This window comes from Sciurus carolinensis, chromosome 2 (assembly GCF_902686445.1).
Source record: "Sciurus carolinensis chromosome 2, mSciCar1.2, whole genome shotgun sequence".
NCBI lineage: Eukaryota > Metazoa > Chordata > Mammalia > Rodentia > Sciuridae > Sciurus > Sciurus carolinensis.
The window spans coordinates 26,745,224-26,765,184 of record NC_062214.1 but is presented as its reverse complement, the minus strand read 5'-3'; the positions used below and the strand labels follow the sequence as shown (position 1 = coordinate 26,765,184).

Here is a 19,961-nt window from a genome sequence, read left to right as displayed (position 1 = left end):
CTCCTGTTTAACTTGACTTTCATATGATTATTTGCTGAGATAATACATTTACATTTTTTTAAATTTAAAAGGCACCAAAAAAGGTATGATAGAAAAGCCCTTCCCACCCCAACACACAGCTCCTTAGCACCCCTTCCAGGAGACAACCAGTTGAAATTCCTTTTTAAAACAGTTAAACTTAGTTTGGGGTGCTGCCTTACAACACGTAAGCAGAGCAAAAAGTAACATAAAAAAATCACAAAACCACATTACCACCTTGGAGGACACACAAAAGTACAAACTGAAAATTTAACGGGCTGGAGATGCAGCCCAGTGGCGGAGTACATGCCCAGCCTATGTGAGACCCTGGGTTCCATCCCCAGCGTGTGGGGGTGTGCCGCTCACCCCTGCCCCACATCCAGTCAGCATTTGAGTGCCTGTCCTTCCAGACGGTCACATACACTTTTCAAAACACAAAAAGCAAAACCACAATACTAATTTTTCCTTATCCCACTGTGTCAGGAACATTTCCTAATAGTTTCTTCCTTAAATGACTTTTAATAATTTGATGATTTATTCAATCAGACCACAGTGATTAGCATTTGGAATTTCTAGACTTTTCCTATTAGAAAAAATTTGAGGATGGGCCCTGAGACCTCACCATAACAATTTCTAGAAGAAATGCTGGATCACAAGGGATGGGCACTTTTTAAGACTCAGGGGACCCATAAACTGCCCTCCAGTCTTCTGCCATTGCCACCACCAGTAGCAAACACTTCCTCAGGAAAAGGGCAGAAAGCCTTGGCCCACGCCCAACTCAACAGCTCTGTGTGTTGACACAAGTCAGCTGTGTGTGCCCTAACCCCACCTCCAAATCCAGACTGAGGCTACCCGCCTTGTTTACCCAACCACCACTGACCTGGGCCCCGCCCAGTCCAAGGTGAGTCAGGTGAACAAGGGGCGGGCACTACCCTTCCTAGAGCAGGAACCCAGCTGGGACAAGGGCCACTACCTTCCAGGAAGTGAGACAGACTGAGCCGTGGCTGGGGGACACACAGCAGCACCTGTCTGCAGGTAAGAGCGGGGCTGTGCTGATTGGGAGAGGGATGAGTGACACCTGCTCTCAGACCGTCGCCTCCTCTGTCCCTTCCTTCTGGGACCTCCCAGGCAGTTTTCTTCCACACTGCTTCACGCTGCAAGTGACATATGAATTGGGGTCTCTTCTTGGACTCCAGCAGGCCAGGTTCGAGGGCTTAGCTGCTGCTGCAGCTTCTTCCCTTAACACTGTGAAGGGCTCCCAGAAAGGTGAGCCACGGCACTGGCTCTGCAGCTCTCCAGGAGTGGAACCCACACCTGTGGTCCTCAGAGGGAGCCCCTGGCCCAGCCGAAGCCAGAGGCTGTGTCCACAAAGCACAGAGCGCCCGGGTCTCTGTTGCTTTTTCCTGAAGCTCTTTCTACAAACCACCTCCTGCTCCAGCAAGGAAAACCTGCTGGGAAAGCCAGAGCCTTCACCACTCTAAAACCGGAGTCCTCATCTGGAGGCTGGAAACAGCCTGGCTGGGACAAGAGAATGAGAATGGGAACGAGTCTCAGGACGGGGCTTAGAATGGGCCCACTGTGTGCTGGCTGTGCTGGCTCTGTGACATACTGCGCCCCGGCCAGGAACACCTCCACTGCTTCCCCTCTAACAGCTGACTTCAGTCCCGGTGGTCAGATGTCTCTGAACACAGCAGGCACCCCACCTCAGGGCCCACGCAACAGCTGTGCCCTCACCCTGGAATGCTCGTCCCCACCCACCCCTTTAGGCCTTTCCTCACACAACCCCCATCCCTAAGCGAGGCTTTTCTGGACCCCCTGACATTCTCCTCTCCATCTTTCATCTTCTTCTCCCTAGCGCTTCCCACCACCTAAGACAGCCTACAAAGTCATGGAGCTTTCTTATCCAGCTCCTCGCAACAAAGCGACTGCCCTTTCACTGCTGTGCTGCTGGCATCTAGAATAGTATCTGCACTTAGTAGGCACTCAGTAATTTCCTGTGTTGAATGAAATACTATTATTCAATGCCTTTATTATGTATTAGTTACCAAGTTAAATGTTTTCCAAATACCTCTTTTAAAAAAATCTAATCCCCAGACAACTCTGTGGTGCAAGGACTATTACCCAAATTACAAAAGAAATGACATCCCACAGGGTCTTAGCCATGCTCTGCTCTCACAAGCCAGAGGCAGGCAGGCAGTCTGAGCCCAGCCGGCCTCCCTCCAAGTCCTTGCTCCTGCCCTGACTCCCTTTGGCATTCTCCTTTGGGAAGGTCTGTATTTCTTGAAGTCCACAGCTTTTCCCCAGCAGGCAATACAGCCCTGAGAAGAGGGGGTGGGAGCAGAGGACTGTGGCCTAGCAACAGCCTCTTCCTTTCCGACTCACCAGATCCCTGGGCTAATTTGGCCTTCCAGAAGCTATTCCTCCACCACACTACCCCACGCTTCCCTCCTGCACACTGTCTTCTAAAGGATGAGTTGTCCACAGGAACATGTGGGAGTCCCTGAGCTTTAGCTCTCTGGAACAAAGTGTTCTCACTCTAAGTTCAAATCCGGGGGCTGAAGACCCCTTTTTCAGCCCTGCTGATCTCCCAGGACCTGACTGCTGTGGGTGTTACTGCTTATAACATCATCAAGAAGTACAGAAGCTCAGGGATGGGAATCTGGAAAGTACTTAAGGAGAGGAAACTTCCTCGGGGAGACAAGAGTTAGATGTATTCTGTTCCTTCCAGGGGAACCAATTATTTGCAGGAAACCATTAACAAAGAACTGAGCCAATTCTTCCACTGAGATTGCAGAAGTCACTACCTTTTAGTTTACCTATCAGGGTTGTTTGCTTCTCCTTCTCTAGGCTGTGGGAATGGGTAGACTGAACATGTAAGTTTTCAGGCTTTTCTCTCTCTGCTTTTCAACTCCTTTAAGAAGCAGTAATTGGATGCCTGTTATATGACAGGCACTGTGCTCAGCACTAGGGATTCTTAAATGAGTGACATTCCCTGACCAGTGAGGATGATAAGCAAACACAGTACAGTGGAATCACAATCCAGGAAATGCAAAAGGTCTTGCTCATAATTGGTGCTTTAATACACCCATTAATACATCTTTACACTTGTGGAATGAACAACATAAAGGTGATATGAGATTCTGTGGTATAGAGGTTTGCTGATCTCTTGGGCAGCAGGCTTGAGAAAAGGTTTAGAATTAAAGAGTTCACCAGATGAATGAGGAGGAGGGAGAAGTTGTGAATGTCATTCAAGACAGAGGGCACAGCAGCTATAATAGCATTGAGGCACAGCTATCAGGTTGTTTTAGGACCAGCACAGTTGGGGATGAATTAAAATGCAAGGCAAATGAGCACAGATGTAAGGTGGAACATTATCAGGATTCAGGTTATGGAAATTTGAATGCCAGGCTGAAGATTGAGATTCACCCTGATATAAAGGGCTGGGTATGGTTTCAAAAGGAGGGAAAGGAAGATCGGAGGAAAACTTTGATTTTCAGACCACGGATGGATTTGGTGGGGCTGCACTGGAGGGATGGCACAGCTGGGGAAAACTGCAGGAAGACAACCGTCAGAAGGTAGTAACTATCCCGAAGGCAGCTGGACTCTCAGGCCGGTACTATCTATACACTACACTCCCACTGGCTGTCACTTTCTAGGGTCTTCCTTCAGGTGGCTTTCCTGGTTTCCCTAGTCTTTTTTCTTTAGTCTACAGACTCAACTGGCGGAGTCCCTTGTAAAAGGCAGTGAGTCCGCTTTCTCCTTGTTAAGTGATCTGCCCAGTAAAGCCCTAGTCCCCTTCCCTGGGCAGCAGGAGCTCGATCCTTCCATCCCTGGTGGTGCCTGGGGTGAATCTGCGTGAGGTGGGGGGCACAGGGCCAAGGGGCTGGCCCAAGCCAGACCCGGGGCGAAAGGGTGACGTTACCCTGCGTGGGAAATGCTCTGGGTCTTCGAGGGACTTCTGAAACCGAGGGGAGGAGGAGACTTCCTTTTCAGTACCAGCAACAAGCAGCGCAGAGCCCGCGTGAGGGCTCTGTCCCCTCCGCCCCAGGCTGCGCTAGTACAGGGTGTCCCAGGCAGGAAGGGGTGCTCAACCCACCCACTGCCCAGCCACCCGCGGCGCGGGGCACCCAGGCGCTCCAAGGCTCTTCGACACACACGCGGCCCCCGGTCCAACAACGAGGGGACGCGGCGCCCGACCTTCCGTCGCTTGCTCGGCTGCTTTACTCCATCTCTCTCTGTGGGTGCCGCCAGCCACCGGCGCCTGTCCAAAGCCTGAGCCGTGACTAGTAACCCACCTGGCCAGCCACCCACGCGGCGAGGGGCCACGCTCCGCTCCGCAGCCGCGGGGCGCCCTGGGAGCCGCACTCCGCCGCTCCGGCCGCGGTGGGCGCGACGCATGCGCCCTAGACACCGCTGCGCGGCCCAAGGGAGGCTCTGCGCAGGCGCCGTAAGCAGTCCTGGCGGGAGCGGCGGGGCGGAGCGGGAGCGGCGGGGCGGAGCGGGCGGGCCTGGCTGTGGTTGGAAGGTGTGGCCGGTGGGCCGGCTGAGGCTGGGCGTGGAGGCACCTCTCTGCTGTGCCTCAACCCGTGGGGTTTGTGCCTGGTTGCGCCCATTACCCAGAGCGGGATATTGAGGCGAGGGAAGGGGCACGTTCGTCCTGAGGCTTCATGCTCGGCGATGGTAGCATGAAGAAAGAAAAAGAAAAATCAACAGGCTGCCTGGCCTGTACGGAGGAGGAAGGGAAATGACAGTGATGCATTTCTCTCTGCGGAAGTTCAGATGGATTACGTCCATCATGCTTGTACCTTACAAGTTCAGATTTAATAGGAGGCAGTATTCAGCTGAACTTTGTAACAGTTTGTATTTGACATCTTGAGTCGAAGGCTTAGGATATACAAGCGTGGAGTCACTGTGACAGCTATAAATGCAGCAGGCGTGGGCGGGCTGTTGTGGTGACTCACCTGTGGTGAGCAGGGTTCACCGAGATTTTCCAAAATGGTGAAGAAAACAAAGTCTAACTTCCTTCAGTTTAGCTGATATATGCATTTCTGGATCATACAGTGCTAAAACCAGGAATATTTTCTTCATATTTGTATACAGAACAGATTATAAACAAATTTTTTTTCTTATATGAAAGTTTGGCAGGAAAGACGTTTCAAAGACAACGTGTGAACTGCCCTGTCCATTACAAGAGCTCCATATCCTTGTCCCCTGCCTCGTAAATGCTAGTTGAATACCTCCAGTCTTGTCATAACCAAAAATTGCCCACATAAATTTCCAATTTGTTCTTGGAAAAACCACTGATTTATTCAATCAAATAACAAGTTTCGCCAGCATACATGTCCTGGGCACTGTCTTCTAGGGGAGAGGGATAGTGTGTTGAAATGGACACAGCCGGTGCCCTGTGGAGTCCAATGCAAGAAAATACCCAGGCATTAATGATATGATAAGTACTTGACAGTAGATTCAGTACAGGTCAGAGCTGAATATACAAGACCCAGTCATCAGATAGGAGGGGGTCACATGGCCTGGAAAAACCGATCAAAGAAGTAGCACTTGAATAGAGCCACAAAGGAACATTCACAGTGATGCACCAGGCAGAAGGACCAGCACGATTAAAACAGGTCCCGGGTGCCAGGCACACAGCAGATACCGCAGAGTTTTGAGTGAATTGCTGGATGATCAAGTGAGACTCAGAGCATCTTCGCTGGCAGGGAACCATTCCCCACTACCTGGTAAACTGCCACAAAGCAGGGAAATACCTGCTTCCGGACACCCTCTCCCCCAGCCTGGCTCAAGGTCTAGGCTCAGAGAATGAGGCGGTGGTGAAAGGGTCTCAGTCTGGCAGCAAAAGGATCTCTGACCTTCTGCCCTGCCCGAGGGCAGCTGCCAAAAATGTAACTGTTCCCCTGCTTCAGCGTTGGAAAAAGTAGGGTGCATGTTAGGTTGGTATCTGTCTTCCATGCACGATCACAAGACGGTGAGAGGCAGACCGAGCGCATTTGGACCTCTGGCCCTTGGTTCAACCTAGGAAGGTGGGTGTTCTTCGGATAACAGCTTTGCTTTTCAAGGAGGAAAGTGAAAGCCCAGGCACAAAGCATCGTCTCTGGCAATATTATTATTTCTTACAAGTACTTTTTAATTTGTTCTTTTTAGATAATACACGACAGTAGAGTGTATTTTGACATATCATACATACATGGAGTATAACTTCCCATTCTTGTGGTTGTACATGATACGGAGTTTCATGAATTGTGCATTCATATATCAGCATAGGAAAGTTGTGTCCGATTCATTCTACTGTCTTTCCCATTCCCATCCCCCCTCTAGTTCCTTCATTCCCCTTTGTCTAATCCAATTAACTTCTATTCCTTCCGCCCCCCCCACTTATTGTGAGTCAGCATCCGCATATCAGAGAGAACATTTAGCCTTTGGTTTTGGGGACTGGCTTATTTCACTTAGACTGATAGTCTCCAGTTCCATCCATTTACCAGCAAATGTCATAATTTCATTCTTCTTTATGACTGAGTAGCATTCCATTGTGTATATTATGCCACATTTTCTTTATCCATTCATCTATTACAGGGCACCTGGGTTGGTTCCATAGTTTAGCTATTGTGAATTGAGCTGCTATAAACAGCGATGTGGCTGTGTCACTACAATATGCTGATTTTAAGTCCTTTGGGTAGATGCTGAGGAGTGGGATAACTGGGTCAAATGGTGGTTCCATTCTAAGTTTTCTGAGGAATCTTCATACTGCTTTCCAAAGTGGTTGCACCAATTTGCAGTCCCACCAGCAATGAATGAGTGTACCTTTTTCCCCACATCCTCACCAACATTTATTGTTAATTGTATTCTTGATAATTGCCATTCTGACTGGAGTGAGATGGAATTTGCCTTCCTCTAATTGCTAGAGATGTTGAACATTTTTTCATATATTTGTTGACCCTTTGCATTTCTTCTCCTGTGAAGTGTCTGTTCAGTTCATTTGCCCATTTGTTGATTGGCTATTTGAGGGTGAGGTGTTAAGTTTTTTGAGTTCTTAATATATCCTGGAGATTAATGCTCTAGCTGAGGTGCTCCCTTTTTGTAGGCTATCTCTTCACGTTCTTGATTGTTTCCTTTGCTGGGAAGAAGCTTTTTACTTTGATGCCATGCCATTTATTGATTCTTGATTTTGCTTCTTGTGCTTTAGGAGCCTCGGTGAGGAAGTTGGCTCCTAGCTTTGGCAATACCATTGCATTAACCTCCATGCTAGGGGCCAGGGTTTGGCAGTGAGTGAGAAGGCCAGTCACTGCCTCTTGGGACTCCCAGTGTAATGAGGCAGTTGGACAAGTGTAGAGGCGACTGCAGGAACAGTGACTAACCAACAGGAGTCAGGACCTGGGCGATGGCAACGGGGAGCAGGAATCAAGGCAGGCTTCCTGAGAGAAGGTCCCTTGGTCTTGGACTTGAAAATCAGTAGGATCCGGCCAGGCAAGGTGGGGGGCTGCAGGGGTAGTTTCAGATAGAGGGAATGACACAAGCAAAGCCCTGGAGACAAGAGACAGTGACATTCATTCAAGTGTCTGAAAGTAGCTCTCAAGACTGGAGCTGGAAGAAGGTGCTGGGGGGACACTGGGCAGGAAAAGGAGCCGGAGGTGAGGTGCTGTGCACACAGGCTTCTCGAATGTAGCCACTCTGATGCAGCCCAGGAGGGGCGAAGCTTCCTGGGTTTCGTTTGTTTGTTTGTTTTTAGGAGCCGCAAGAAATTCAGATTTTAAATGCTGTGTCTTGAGTTTTGCATCTGAACGTCACATACTCTGCAAGGTTCATACAGCCTATTTACAGCTGGCTCGTGGGACACCAGCTCCCTTCTCTGGAGGAATCAGGAAGTCCCCGTAGTTCGTTTTAGGAGATGTGGGGTAGATTCTGAGGACAGAGGGCACCGCAGAGGGACATCAAGCGGAGACACAGCATCCTGGCCTCGTGCTAGAAGACCCTGGTGTCTGCCGTCTGCGAGCCTCAGGAGGGGCCGGGAAGACACATTTGGAGGATGTCGTGGCCCTGGGGAGGCACAGAGATGAAGGACGTCTGCACAACAGGACATGTGGGGGCGGGGATTTGATAACAACCAGAAGGGATGGTGTGGGGGTCAAGGATGACGTGGGGCAGGGCAGCAGGTGCACCGTGAGAAGGGACAGTGATGCGTGAGGATGTCCTCGGTGCCTGCGGGTCACTCGGGGAGGTGCTCAGAGGAGCTGGTCTGGGGGGTGGGCTGCAGCCATCGCCCCAGCACAGCCCACTCAGTCCCCTGTGCCACCAGGCGTTCCTTTATCACATGCACCTGTCACACGTCAGCAAACGGGACATGCCTTGACCCTGATCACCTGCCGTCCAGCTGGGAAAACAGACTGAGGACAGTTGAAAAGTTCAGGGTGGGAGGTTGGCCTGTCCTGAAGGGCAGGGCCCAGGGTGACAGGGACAGTGACCTTTCTGCCAGAGAGGACTTTAGGCAGGAATTGAGGGTAATCAGGGGTGGGGCAGGTCATCCAGCTGGAGTGGAGGTTGAGGCGTGCCAGAGCCAGGGGTTAGTGGGTAAAGGGGAAGAAGCGAGAAAGACGAAGGCTCCTTCCCCGATTCTGTCCAGGAAGGAGCAAAGCCTTTCCCGAGAGGCTGCGATTCCTTCCAGTTTCTCTGGGCACCGGGCTTAGGGGCTCTACCGAGTCTCCCCTGGGACAATCAGAAGATGTTAGTGAGTGTTCTCAGTGGCCACCACCCCAGTCTCTGTGGAGCGAGCTCTGTCCAGTGATTAAATTCTGCCCCTGTGTGTGTGTGTGTGTGTGTGTGTGTGTGTGTGGTGCCCGGGATGGAACCCAGGGCCTCACAAAGGCTAAGCAAGTGCTCTACTACTAAGCTACTCCCCCAGACCCTGTGTGTATGTTTTTATGAAATTTCTAGGATCTTACTTCATTTTAGCTAAGATCAGAAGTTGCCGGGGAGTCTGGAAATCAGTGGTATACAGTGGAGCTCAAACATCCAGAGGTGTGTGGAGGGACTTGGCGTGCCTGCACCTTTCCCATTGGTGGTTTGAGATGATTCTGCGCCTTCCCCTCCCCCAGGCCTGGTGGGCACCAGGTCCTCTATACCTGCCTGCAGGGTTGCATTTAGGTCTCGAGTGATCTGACCTTTGCCGCGGCAGGGGACTGTGGTTCATGATTCTGCCCTTCCCCCATAGCATGTCCTGGGTGGTCCCTGGGCCTGGGGTCTAAGCCAGAGTTAGTCGAACATGGTTGAATGGAATATTTTGAGTGGAGACCATGAGCATGGGAGCCACACAGACTGGCTCAAAACCCAGATCCCCCATTTCTTTCTTCTCCTCCTCCTCCTGGGCATTGAACTCAGGGGTGCTTTACATCCCTGATCTTTTACCTCTCTACATCCCCAGACCTTTTTAATTTTTTATTTTGAATCAGGTTTTGCCAAGTTGCTGAGAGTCTTGCTAAATTGCTGAGGCTGGCCTCAAATTTGCCATTTTCCTCAGCCTCCCAAATTGCTGGGGTTACAGGCATGGACCACCGTGCCCAGCCAGTCCCCCCATTTCTAAAACAGGGATAATTACTCCCGCTGATGATTTTCTCTTATCTGAGAGTGCTGAGTGGCAGAAGCTCGATGTCTAAGCCTCCCCACAGGAGGGGGAGCTGCATCCTCACCCTGGTCACCCTCTGCTCTCTGCAGGGTGTTCCAGGGAGCAGCCATGGCCACCCTGTACCCATCTCTGGAGGACCTGAAGGTGGACCAAGTCATCCAGGTAAGCCACCAGGCCCATTAGCCTGGGTTCCCTGGTTGAGGTCTTGCAGGTGACCCCAGGGTAACTAAGGGAGGCTCGTCCTGGAAGGTGCTGGGTACTGTGGACCTTGGGCACTCCTGGGAGTCCCTGTGGCATGCAGGTCCCACCACAGGGCCTGGGCAGGGAAGGCATCCAGAGGCCGTGGTCTCACAGCAGGAGTGGAAAAGACCAAGGAGCCGCCGACATGCCTTTCCTACCCAGCTGTCTGAGTACTTCCTCTGCCCACTCCAGGTGGACCCTGTGGCGCCAGGCCCGCTCCACAGGAAACCCAGGGGGCGTGGCTTCGGTCTTTCCAGCTTCTTCCTCCCTCCATCCCACGCCCTGTGGTCCCAGAGGACTTTGAGAATGTGGGCCTTTCCCACTGAGAGCTTGTTCGGAGGTTGGCTTTGGTGTCCTGGCTGCCACAGGCAAAAAATGAATGGGAACCTTTGCTGGGTCATGGGCCTCAGGGGAGCCTCCTCTCAGAAAGATGTGTATCTCCAGAGGCCACGTTTTTTAAATATCTATTTTTATTTTAGTCAATAGGTAGTAATTGTACCTATTTATGGAGCACAGTGTAACATTTCGATACGTGTATATACACTGTAACGGTTTGATAAGGGTGATGGCATATTTAGCACTTCAGACATTTATCTTTCCATTGTGTTGGGAACATTTAAAATCCTCTCTAGTAGCTATTTTGAAATATTCAATTAATTGTTGTCAAGCATGGTTACCTTACTATGCTGTAGAACATTCGAATTTATTCCTCCTATCCAGCTGCACCCCTGCACCCTCTAACAACCCTCTCTCCATCCCTCCCCCTGTCCCACACCCCTCCCGGGCCCTAGTAACTACTGTTCTATTCTCTACTTCTTTGAAATTGACTTTTGGCTTCCATACATCAGTGAGAAAGTGTGGTATTGGTCTTTCTGGGCCCCACTTAATTCACTCGACATAAGTAGAAGCCACACACACGCCAAGGAGCCTGGAGAGCTCATGGGCACCCTCCGCCCCAGGCCCACGTACGACCTAGTACCCAGACTCCCCTGCTCAGGGAGCCCCAGGCTCTGAGGGTCCCTGGGGTCCTGACCGCAGCTGACTGGTACTCCTTGCTCCTTCCCAGGCCCAGGCCAGAGCCTTGCCCAGGATGGCCACCCTGCCTGCCCAGGAGACGGCTGTCTCCCCACCCTCAGGTGAGTGAGCCCGACACAGACGGTCACACCTGACACCCCCGCTAGCACTGCTGGTCCTGGTGGGTCCCCATCACCAGTGTGGACCCGAAGGAGTCTGCTTCCAGGACCCGGGCAGGTCCTGCTTGCCTGGTTCTAGAGGTCGTCCTGCCCTTGAGGACACAGCCTCACCGTTTCTAGCCATTTCTGAACCAAGGGCTTGCCTCTCACCTTCTCCTGTGTGGGGCTTTCTGCACATTTTGCCCTCTCCAGAACCCTTGGAGGGGACCCTGGAAAACTGGTTTAGGGAGGGCCACCATGGAAGGCCGCATGGGGCTACCAGATGGTTATGGTGCCCCCTAGAGGCGAGTGCGCAGTTTCGAGTCAGTTCTCAGTTTGAACTCAGGCTGGATCTTTCCCGGCTCTCTGTGCAGGTTCCCTGGGGGCTGCCCTGGGTTCAGAGTCCTGCCCTCCATGGCCTGTGGACCCCGCAGGGCCCCACTGGCTTTGCGTTGGGTGTTTAGCTGGTGCCAAAGTCAGTCGAGTCGAATTGCACAGTGGTCCTGAGGGGCCCTGTGCCCCCCAGGCTGCTCGGGGCCAAAGCAGACAGACTTCCTTCCCACGTGCGCCTCTCCAGCCCTCCAGGGAGGCAGTGTGCGTCACCAGCCAGCGCTGCTGGGGCTCACGGCACTCTCAGCACTTTGGGAATGAACAGTATCCCTAGACTCGATTTTTACTAAAAATGAATGGCCAGGCAGAGGTGGCCAAGCACACTCTCGGGTAACCTTCCTTCTTCCTCCCCCATCAGTTTTGTACCCAAACCTGGCAGAACTGGAGAGCTACATGGGTCTTTCCCTCTCCAGCCGAGAAGTCCAGCAGAGCCTGCCTGGGAGTCCAGAGGGTGACTGTGTAAGTATTTGTCTCCTGCCCAACGGCGGCACAGAACGTCCCGGGCCTCCTTCCCGCTTGGTCTCGCCCTTTTCTCTGTTCGAATCTCCTTTCTCCACTGTGGTCTTATTTAGGGTTCTGTTTCTCAATGGCAGTTTTCATTCTGAGCCTTCGCGGAAAGCATTTTGGGGTTTCCTGGTTTCATGTCTTCCCTGCCCTTTGACCCGTGGCTTCAGGTGGTTGTCCTGATCAAGCTGGACGCCAAGGAAAGACACTAGAGCCAACGGGAGCCTGGGGGCATCTAATGCTAGGGCTGCCTGGGACGTGGCAGCAACGGCAGGAGCTCGGCACCCCGCTGTGGTCCCCAAGTTAAACAGTGCTTGATTCCTGCTTTGCGAGGTTTCAGAGAGCAAACCAAGCCGTCCCACAGAAATACTCCTGAAAACGCATCCAGCGATGGGATCAATCCCACTCCGAGCCCTTTGCATCGGCCCTGGTGTCCCTGTGGTCCCGTGGCCAGTGTCTCCATTGTCCAGCTTCTTCCTGAGCCAACGAAATTGCCTGCAGAGAACAACTTCACTTCTAGCCAAGGGTGCAGGGCTTCACGATGTTGGCAGGAGTGACATTAGCCACATGCAAATCCACAGGTGAATGAGGATCTAGCAGGAGAAAATCAATAAGGACTGTGGAGCCCTGGGCCAAACTGGTGACACCCTGGGGTCCTTCTGCTCAGCGACCCCCTTGATGGTCATGCTGTGAAATACAACCAGGAAGTAAAGAAGGTCGTGTTGGGTCCCCTCTACTCAATCATTCTTTGTTACAATAATGAGGACATAAATGCATTCAACCTCGGTTCTAATAATATAAGACGATAAAATGCATTTTTGTAATATAAGGGTTTTTTCATTGTGTTTTACTTTTTATTTTATCTCCTTTTTATTTTTTTGTGGTGCTCGATGTTGAACCCAAGGCTCCCGCATGGTGGGAAAGTGCCCCACCACTGAGCTACATCCCAGCCCCAAATGTTTTATTTTAAAACGATAGGTTTAAGCCAGGCAAGGTGGCACAAGCCTGTGATCCCAGCAGGTTGGGAGGCTGAGGCAGGAGGATTGAAAGCTAGAAGCCAAGCTCCACAACTCAGTGAGGTCCTAAGCAAGTTAGCGAAACCCTGCCTCAAGATAAAAAAAATAAAAGGTCTGGGGATGGCTTCAGTGGTTAAGCACCCCTGCGTTCAATACCCAGTAAAAATAAATACTAGCTTCACAGGAGGTTGCAAATAGAGTACAGAGAAGTGTATTTCACCCAGTTTCCTCAGTGGTTACATTTTGTTTATTTTTTAATTCATTTGCAGTGCAGGGGAGCAAAGCCAGGTCCTCACACTAGGCAAGTGCTCCACCACTGAGCAGTCTCCCCCTCACTGGTTCCATTTTACAGAACCGTGGCCCTGTCTAGAACCAGGAGTCCCACCCTGGTGCAGTGAGTGCTGGGGATCTGTGTCATTTTATCACATGTTTGAATACATGTAACCACAGCACAGTGGAGAGACCCATCGCCTCATCCCCACAAAGCCTCGCCCTTCCGCTGAGCTGGAATCACGCTCACTCCCGCCTCCACCCGGACACCCTCCCGGACCCGGCAACCACTAGTCTGTTTTCCATTTGTATAATTTTGTCACTTTGGAATATTACATACTATAATGTGACTTTCTGAGGTTGGCTTTTCCCCTGTCCACGCCATATAATGCCTTTGAGGCCCATGCCAGTCCTCATGTGTATCAATATTTCATTCAGTTATTTTAATTTTTAAAATCTATTTATTTACTTCTGGTACCAGGGATTGCACCCAGGGGCACTTTACCGCCTGGCCACACCCCCAGCCCTTTTTATGTTTTATTTTGAGACAGGGTCTTGCTAGGTTGTGTAGGACCTCGCTAAGTTGCTGCGTCTGGCCTGGAGGTTGGGATCTTCCTGCCTCAGCCTCCTGAGTCAGTGGGATTAGAGATGCACACTGCCACGCCCCGCAGTTTATTCCTTTTTATTGCTGAAGAATATTCTGCAATGCAACATGCCAGGGTTTGTTTAACCTGTCGAAGTATATTTTAGTGGTTTCCAGTTTTTGATTATTACAAACAAAGCTGTTCCTGTGTAGGTTTGTGTATAGACATATTTTCTTTTCTTTTTATTTATTTTTGAGACCGGATTTTGCTAAGTTACTTAGGGCCTCACTAAATTGCCCAGGATGCCTCCTGCCTCAGCCTCCTGAGTTGCTGGGATTACAGGCATGTGGCACCGTGCCTGGTGATTTTCTTCTTTATGTTCTAAATCTGTTATAGTTTTATGTTTCACATGAAATTTATGACTGAGTTTGAGTTTGATTTTGCATAAGGTGTGAATTTTAAGTCAAGGCTTATATTTTTGCCCCTGGCTGCCCAACTGCTCCAGTCCTATTTGTTGAGACGGTCCCCGCGCCCCCCACTGTACTGCTTCTACACCTCTGTCCCTTGTCCTTTCTCATGTGAGGCTATTTCTGGATACTAGAGTCTGTCCCATTGATCCTTGTGTCCAGTATCACACTGTCTTGGTGGTTGTAGTTATAGAAGAAATCTTGAAATTTGGTAGAGAAATTACTCTTATTTTGTTCTTTTTATCCTAAAATTCCATTGTTTTCCCATAAAAAGTTTAGATTAACCTTGCCTATATCTACAAAATATCTTATAGAGACTTAGATGGAAATTATGTTAAATTTATATATCAATTTGGGTAAAGGTGACAGCTGTAAAAGTGTTTTAGTCCATGGATACAGAAGATCCTCTAGATTTTCTTTGATATCATTTATCAGTGTTATGTTATTTTTGTTATAGTTTTGGTATGTTTTGTTAGATTTTTGACTAAGTATCTCCCCATCTTTGAATGATTATAAGTGATATTTTATTTTTAATTTCAGTTTGCACTCGTACCTTATTAATATATAGAGAAGTACCATTCTTTTTTTTTTTTTTTTTTTTTTTTTTTTTGAGTCTAGGTCTTGCTGTTACCCAGGCAGGCACAGAACTCCTGCGTTCACATGATTCTCCAGCCAGCCTCTCTTCAGCTGGGACTAACAGGCCAATGTACCTGTGACCCAAAGAATTGATTTTCTTAGGTTGACCTGTATCTTATGACCTGCAGAGCTAATTTGCTAGATGTAGGAGTTTACTTGTAGATTCCTTGGGATTTTCTAGTAGACCATCATGTCATCAGTGAATAAGAAGTTAGATTTCTTCTTTTCTGGTCTGTATCCCTTTTCTTTTTTCTTGCCTTATTGTGCTGGTTAGATCTTCCAGTACTGTGTTTAGTAATGAGAATAGACATCTTTGCCTTTTTCTGCATTTTAGGAGGAAACATTTGTTCATTTTATATTTTGGGGTTAATATTTTTTTCAGCATATAATTATTCAAATAAAATTTTAATGATTTCAGTTCAATACAACTGAAAATGTAATGTCATTAAACAGCATTTTCTACTAAATTTCAAATTACAGGTTCGTGGGCCATTTTTGAGCAAAAGCCTCATATCTTACTAGGTATTCAGTTTATTAGCTAAGATGACTGACAGTATCTGGCAGGAGGTGGGAAGAACGAAGATCCGCTGGTAGAATTTGACTAAGAAATAATAATAATAATAAAAATACAATAAGTTAACAAAGTAGCTACAGACATTGGTAAAAGAAAAACAACCTCAAATAGCCATGTCTTAAATGACTAGAAAAAAAATATGGGCAAAGTTACAGCAAATATAGTTACAGATTTGGGTAACTTTATTTGCATTTATAGTGATTTCCGAAGGCCATAGATGACTTAAATTTCCATTCTTGAGGTTAATATTTTTAAGACAAGAGTCATACTGGGTTCTTTTGTTTGTCACTGCTCACTATTTACCATATTTTTTTTTTCTGTTTTAAGTGGATGTAAAAAGGATCTCTCTCTTCCTGATATTAAGTTGCTTTGGAAAAGGAGCCCCCCGCCCCGCTTCCCTGGGGCCCCGCCCCCTTTTCGCACCCATTTTTAGGGACTTGGGCTTTGATGCCCTCTAGTGGCAACATGGAGCCACATCGCCCCGCGGTCCCTGCGGAGCAGTGCGTGGTCTGGGGCGGGTGGGTTCCAGGGGCTGCTCTGTCCTCGGCTCTCCTACCTGCAGCCCAGTGACCCCTGAGGCCCGCGGCTCCTGGGGCTGACCAGACTCCCTGCTCCCCTGATGTCTGCAGAAGGCGATCTCCAGTCTCATGCCTGGCCAGGTGGTGGCACCGGTGTCCGGGAACAACCTAGGCGTGCTGCGTGCGGAGATCAAGCCCGGGGTGCGCGAGATCCACCTGTGCAAGGACGAGCGCGGCAAGACCGGGCTGCGGCTGCGCGCCATCGACAAGGTAGGCGCGGCGGGCGGGCGACGACGCCCCCTGGCGGGAAAGCGCGCACGCTGGTGCTGGACAGCGCCCGCCGCCGCGCCCACCACCGCTCACCAGCCTGGGAGGGCGGCGCGCAGGGGCCTCCCCACCACGGGCTGGAGAAGCCCTGTCCACATGAGGGAGGCGCAGACCCCTATGCTAACCCAGAGGCTCCAGGGCCGGGTCGGTTGCGGCAGGATCCCTCCACCACCCCTCTGGGCTCCTGTTGGTCAGTGGCTCCCTTTCCCTGCACCCCGACACCCAGGGATCTGGCTTCCCGGGGAAACTTATCTGCAGACTGTGAAAGCTAAGAAAGTCGGACACCACCGGGAGGGGCGGTGCCGTAGAGTGGTTGGCGGTGCGGCCTCTGGCTGGGTTGAAATCCTGATCTGGCTTTTTCCTAGCCATGTTTCCTCCCCAGGAAGACGGGGTAATCATTGTACCTGCCCCGCAGAGTCGTAGTCCTGTACCCTGTAGGTGCCCCCGGGGGAAAACAGCTCGGAGCAGGGCCTGGACTCAGGGTGGCGGGGGACTGACTCTAGGCCCCGCCTCCCCCAGGGGCTCTTCGTGCAGCTGGTCCAGGCCAACACCCCGGCTTCCCTTGTGGGGCTGCGCTTCGGGGACCAGATCCTGCAGCTTGATGGGCGTGACTGTGCTGGGTGGAGCACAGAAAAAGCCCACCGGGCGCTGAAGAAGGCCTCGGCCGAGAAGATCGTCATGGTCATTAGGGACAGGTGAGTAACCAGAGCCCAAGATCCTCTCTGCCTAGTTCCAGCCACGTCCCCAGGCTCAGCTCACTGTCCCTCTCTACCAGACCTTTCCAGCGCACAGTCACCATGCACAAGGACAGCTTGGGCCACGTTGGCTTCTTCATCAAGAAGGGGAAGGTCATATCTGTGGTCAAAGGGAGCTCTGCCGCCCGTAATGGGCTCCTCACCAACCACTACGTGTGCGAAGTGAATGGGCAGAACGTCATCGGACTGAAGGTGAGCGGTGGCCAGCTCTTCCAGGAACTGGGGGCTCTGGGGAGATTGCTGGGGTGGGAGGCTTGTGTCTGGACAGGCCGCAGCCCCCGCCTGAGCTATGGCTTCCTGGTCCTAAGGTTTCTGGGATTCAGTAAGACCATGTGCCCATGGCTCTGCAGGGTGCCAGGCACACATGGAGCGCTCAGGAAGTCCTAGCACTAGCTACTGTCCCTAGCACAGGGAGGGAAGAGGCGTGTGGCAAGGCATATGGGGACACAGGCACCGGGAGGTGCTGGCTGCAGGGACACCTCCTTCTCTGCATGGCGCTTCTGTTTGCATGTTGATCACATTCAGTCATGTTTTTTGAGAAAATTATATTTAGAAATCCACTTCTGATCTTTGCCCATTTTTCAAGGGTGGTGGTGAGTTTGATCTTTAAAAATCAAGAAGGTGCAAGCAGAGGTGGGCGCTGTGGATCTGGAATTGGGGTATCTTTGGGGAATGGGCCATGGATGAGCCACATGGTCCTGAACAGGCGGAAGTGGCTTTATCCCGGCTCACTGCCACTTGGACTGAGAGTGGTCCTCAACCCAGTTGTGAGGTAGAGGGACAGCCCCTTTCTCTCCCATGTCCAGCACTTCGGTATTCCTGGGGCAGGGCTCCCCCAGCAGAGGTGGTCTGGGTAGTGGCATCTCACTCCGCAGCTGGTACAAGCCATTCCTGTCACCTGCCTGCTTCCTGTGCCTGACAGTCTTCCCCACCTTCCTTGGAGTTTGTTCTAGTGACTGTTATGGTCGGAAGTTCTTCCTGATAGTTCTCCAAGATCTCTCCTGCTGCATCACCTCCCCCTTTTCTGGGATCAGGCATAGCCATCTAAAAAGGGCTTAGAAAGCTGAGCATGGGAATATCAGCTGAGAAGCTGGCGTGCACAGATACTCGTGCGCTCGCCTTTGAAAGCCCCACAGCGCTGCCAGGCTGACTCTTCTGGGAGTCAGGCATGCTCAGATGTGAGTCTTTCATCCGCATGATGGCTCAAGGCATCCTCGTGAGTGTCTCCATTGCTCGACCAAGCCATGGCTCTCTGAGGCTCTTAGCCATGGGGTCATTCCCTCTGCCGAGCGGCTCTCGATGGCTAGCTTCTTAACCTCACTTATCTTTCTGAAGTTCATTTATGTTCACCCTGTGGCCATCGCTAGCCCCATCTGGCACATTTCCTCCCATTTATTCTGGAACAACTAAGAAAACAGGACCAGATACATGTGTAAAGGAAAGGTCGCGGGGCCTGGGGTCAGGGCCAGTCTCCGATGGCCAGGGCTGCAGCGTTGGGCTGACTGGCACACGCTGCATAGAGATTGGGTTTGTCCTTGCCCTGGTCTGAGATGTAAGGGGAGGAGCCCGCCGGCCTGCGCAGGCTGTCTGGCCACGGGAGCGGGGACGGTGTGCTTACGTCTCCCACCGGATGGTTCTTCCTTTGGGGCTTTGGAACCAGAACCCGAGAGTGACCGAGGCCAGGCAGACGGGATGGGAAACGTGGGCAAGGGGAAGGCGATCTCCATTCCTGAGGGCATGTTGCGCGCCAGGCCCACACAGCGGGCCCTCGAGGGCTGGGGAGGGGACGGGCATGCTCCTCTGACCCTGGAGAACCTCAGGCGGGAGGCCTGCACCCAACCCTGGCCGGACAGGCCCAGGAGCCCGGCCCCTGCAGTTGGGCATCAGTGGTGTCCTCTAGCAGCAGCCGTGATGACCCCTCCGCAAGGGGCCTGTGGCACTGTCTCTCGCCCCAGCCCTCAAGGTGACCACTCCCTCACCTCCTCTCCAGGACAAAGCAATCATGGAGATTCTGGCCTCAGCTGGAAATGTCATCACCCTGACCCTCATTCCCACCGTCATCTACGAGCACATGGTCAAAAAGTAAGGCCATGCCCTCCTCTGTCCCCGACTCTGCCTCCCCGCCGGCCTCCGGGCCGCCTGGCGTCAGCCACGCTGGCCTTTCCACGGCTGGCCCCAGGTGCAGCCTGGCCTTCCCCGTTCTCCTCTCTCTTCACCTCTCTCCAAGGTGCTGGTGGCTTCTGTGTTCCGGTTTTAGGACAGGGGGTGAACGCCCACCTGGGAGGCTCTGGGGGCTGGGCGGGGAGAGGAGTTCCAGGATCCCCACTGTGGCCACTGCCCCTGTCCAGGTTGTCCCCGACGCTTCTCCACCACACCATGGACCACTCCATCCCAGATGTCTGAAGCCGCAGGAGGGCAGCTCGGCCATCCCACCCTCCTGCAGGACCCTCTCGGATGACAGGTTGCAGCTGGCCTGCTTCCTGGGCTGGGGGTCTCCAGGAGAGCACGTCTTAGGTGGGTGCGTTGGATGGCGAGAGTCTGTCGCTCACATACGCAGGCCTCCGGGGAGCCTCCGTCCTAGCCGGGCTGAGGCACGGGCAGTACCCAAGTGCGGCCCATTCTCTGCACTTATTTACATGCTGGGCACGTGGACAGGCCGGCCAGACGCTTCTCAGAGTTGTAGCTGGGTCCCTTTGAAGATCTTGCCTCTACCAGGAAAACGGCTCCCTGGTTCGAGAGAACAGAACTACATTCTTCACGAGAATCTCGCCTTTGCCTTTCCTTGCTTCTTGCTGCAGACTGAAAACTGGTCATCCAGTTAGAATCCTTGACTGTCTTTTGAATAAAGATTTGATTGGAAAC

General features: G+C 51.6%; 1 protein-coding gene across 4 annotated transcripts in view; it reads left to right on the top strand.

Moving 5' to 3' along the window:
• The window catches only part of Sdcbp2 (syndecan binding protein 2), a 28,352-nt gene extending 8,391 nt beyond the window's left edge, over positions 1 to 19,961 (top strand). The window contains exons 1-10 of one of the 4 annotated variants that reach the window (XM_047541907.1): positions 990 to 1,053; positions 3,516 to 3,593; positions 9,736 to 9,808; positions 10,953 to 11,022; positions 11,807 to 11,907; positions 16,129 to 16,287; positions 16,864 to 17,039; positions 17,120 to 17,291; positions 19,090 to 19,181; positions 19,448 to 19,961. In XM_047541907.1, the coding sequence (XP_047397863.1) occupies positions 3,523 to 3,593; positions 9,736 to 9,808; positions 10,953 to 11,022; positions 11,807 to 11,907; positions 16,129 to 16,287; positions 16,864 to 17,039; positions 17,120 to 17,291; positions 19,090 to 19,181; positions 19,448 to 19,502 (969 nt within the window). In that variant the 5' untranslated portion in view covers positions 990 to 1,053; positions 3,516 to 3,522 and the 3' untranslated portion in view covers positions 19,503 to 19,961. Of the gene's footprint in view, positions 1 to 968; positions 1,054 to 3,515; positions 3,594 to 4,440; positions 4,466 to 9,735; positions 9,809 to 10,952; positions 11,023 to 11,806; positions 11,908 to 16,128; positions 16,288 to 16,863; positions 17,040 to 17,119; positions 17,292 to 19,089; positions 19,182 to 19,447 lie in introns of those variants that run through there. The other 3 variants (XM_047541908.1, XM_047541909.1, XM_047541910.1) reach the window with 3 other exon arrangements.